We start from the raw sequence: 2067 nt of genomic DNA, 5'->3' as shown, positions 1-2067 counted from the left end.
TATTACTTTATGTATCATTCCATCTTGCTTCTGTGTGAAGGAAACCAGAAACATTCCATTTCATCTTCCACTGACACTAAGGTTTTCAACAGCATGAAACCTACCTTTCTGGGGTTCCAAGTTGGGTCCTGGAGATGGTGTTGGCTGAATACTTGGTTTAGTAAATGCTATAAGAAACGATTAGAAATTTACTTAATTAGATACAGGTTTATCAAATAACAAAATATTTGTAAATCTTCAAATGAAGCCTTTTATGTTAAACGATTTCATCACTGTTTTGCTCTTTATATAGGCTTGACTAGAAACACTTACAATTTTTCCACAACATTCCCAAGGTAGCCATCAACACAAGACACATTACTCCTAAGACGCCAGAAATCAACCTCCACGGGATGGTCTGAAAACCTGTAGAGAAGGAGAGGTCGGGGAATGAATTAAACAACAAACACTAGAGCTGAACTTTTTAAAAGCAGAAATGATTGAGAGAAAATCCAAAATTTCTTTGGCTTGACAACCCAATCATCTTGCCAATGTAACATTAGAAAATGAAGCTGCTCCATTCAGAACTCCACCAAATACCAAAATTCTTATGAGATATACTTTACTCTTCAGTGAGATCATTCATTACTGTCTTCTTAACTACATCCATCTCAGCAAAGTGGATTTAACATTTATATTTTAATTTGGTAAAGAAGCTCAGAGATCTGGAGTAAGAAGAGATGATTTGGCACCAAGTTCTGTTTTATGGGCTTACATAACAGACATTCACTTTTATTTTCTCAACAAAAATCACAAGAGAGTTGTATGATTCCCAGCAGGTAGATGATAAAATTTAGAATCCATCGATAATGTTATTTTGTCCAAGTATCAAAGCTAGTAAACACCCAAGTCAGAAATCAAATGAAAGTTTGTCTAGGCCTTCAGTCTTTGTTTAATATATTCTATCATTGTCACAATAATACCACTTGGGAGCATGTTCTCCTGCTAATCTCAATGCATTCATTGTTCTGAGAAAGGTCAAGTGTCCATGATTTTGTAGAGGTTTCACAGGGAAGAGAAGACATAGGAGCAATTGGACCTGGTGTGATGAGTCGGTCCCCAACCGTCTGGGTAATGGTTTGGGGTGCTGAGTTCATTTCACCATACTCTGAATTATAACACATAAGGAACCATATTTTACAAGAATATTACAATATCTTAAACCCCAAATTACTGGTTTGTAGGTATTTTCTCCAGAACAATTTTGCATTAGCAGATTCTGCATTAACCTTAGCTTACTCCCAAAGAGTGTTGTTGTTAGCAACAGTCCAATGTGTCAAACTGTTAATCTGTATATGTTTGGATGTCGCAACACAAGCAGTAAATTTTTAAGTAGTATTTTTAAATATTGTGTTTTAAATATTTGGCATTCTCTGAATACTCTATAATGGAATTTCGTTGTTCATAATTTAACCTGGTAAATTCAGTTCCCATTCAGAATTTGGAGATTTCTCTTTTAGAAGCCACTCTTTAAACCTGTTGAAAAAACTTCACAAAAATATTTCAAAGTTACAGAATGAAGAATCAGAAAAATCAAATGAAGTGGAAGGTACCGATCCATTAAAAACTAAACAAAATGCCTTTGCCCTTTTTTTTTCTTAAAGCACTACCCTGAAATATCCATATCTAGGAGATTCCTTTTCTGGTTATTTCTATTTTTATTTCATGACCGGGACCTCACATACCTGCCATGAGAAATGGTGTTCCCACGTCGACACAGATAAGGCACACTATGCTTTTTCCAGGAGGACGTTGTTAAGTCACAGAAGTGAGCAGGAAGCTAGAAATCTGAGCATTGCATGTGAGGAACTTTAACAGAAAAAGGAAAAGAAAAAATAGGTATTTAAATGATGTTCTTGAATCACCTATTGGTGAGAGACGGATGTATAGTATGAAAGAGAAGCAGTAAAATCACTAGCTTTTAAAATGTTCCTGGAACCACAATACAGGAAATCCTCACTTGTGTAATTGTATTTGTGTAATGTGAACACTTTGACTATCATAAAAGGAGGTGAAAGGGTTTTTTTT

The 2067-nt window shown here is 35.2% G+C and overlaps 1 protein-coding gene across 2 annotated transcripts in view; it reads right to left on the bottom strand.

The window, feature by feature from the left end:
• LOC105306757 (natural killer cells antigen CD94-like) overlaps positions 1-2067 on the bottom strand; it is a 33652-nt gene that overhangs the window by 6196 nt on the left and 25389 nt on the right. Inside the window, exons 1-3 of one of the 2 annotated variants that reach the window (XM_011381940.1) lie at positions 1725-1885; positions 313-405; positions 105-167 (exon numbers count right to left, since the gene is read on the bottom strand). In XM_011381940.1, coding sequence (XP_011380242.1) covers positions 105-167; positions 313-405; positions 1725-1731 — 163 coding nt within the window. In that variant the 5' untranslated portion in view covers positions 1732-1885. Of the gene's footprint in view, positions 1-104; positions 168-312; positions 406-1724; positions 1886-2067 lie in introns of those variants that run through there. The other variant, XM_011381941.1, reaches the window with a different exon arrangement.

This window comes from Pteropus vampyrus, unplaced genomic scaffold (assembly GCF_000151845.1).
Source record: "Pteropus vampyrus isolate Shadow unplaced genomic scaffold, Pvam_2.0 Scaffold460, whole genome shotgun sequence".
In the NCBI taxonomy this organism is placed as follows: domain Eukaryota; kingdom Metazoa; phylum Chordata; class Mammalia; order Chiroptera; family Pteropodidae; genus Pteropus; species Pteropus vampyrus.
Note: the sequence above shows the minus strand (reverse complement) of the source record. Positions and strands in the feature narration are given on the sequence as shown.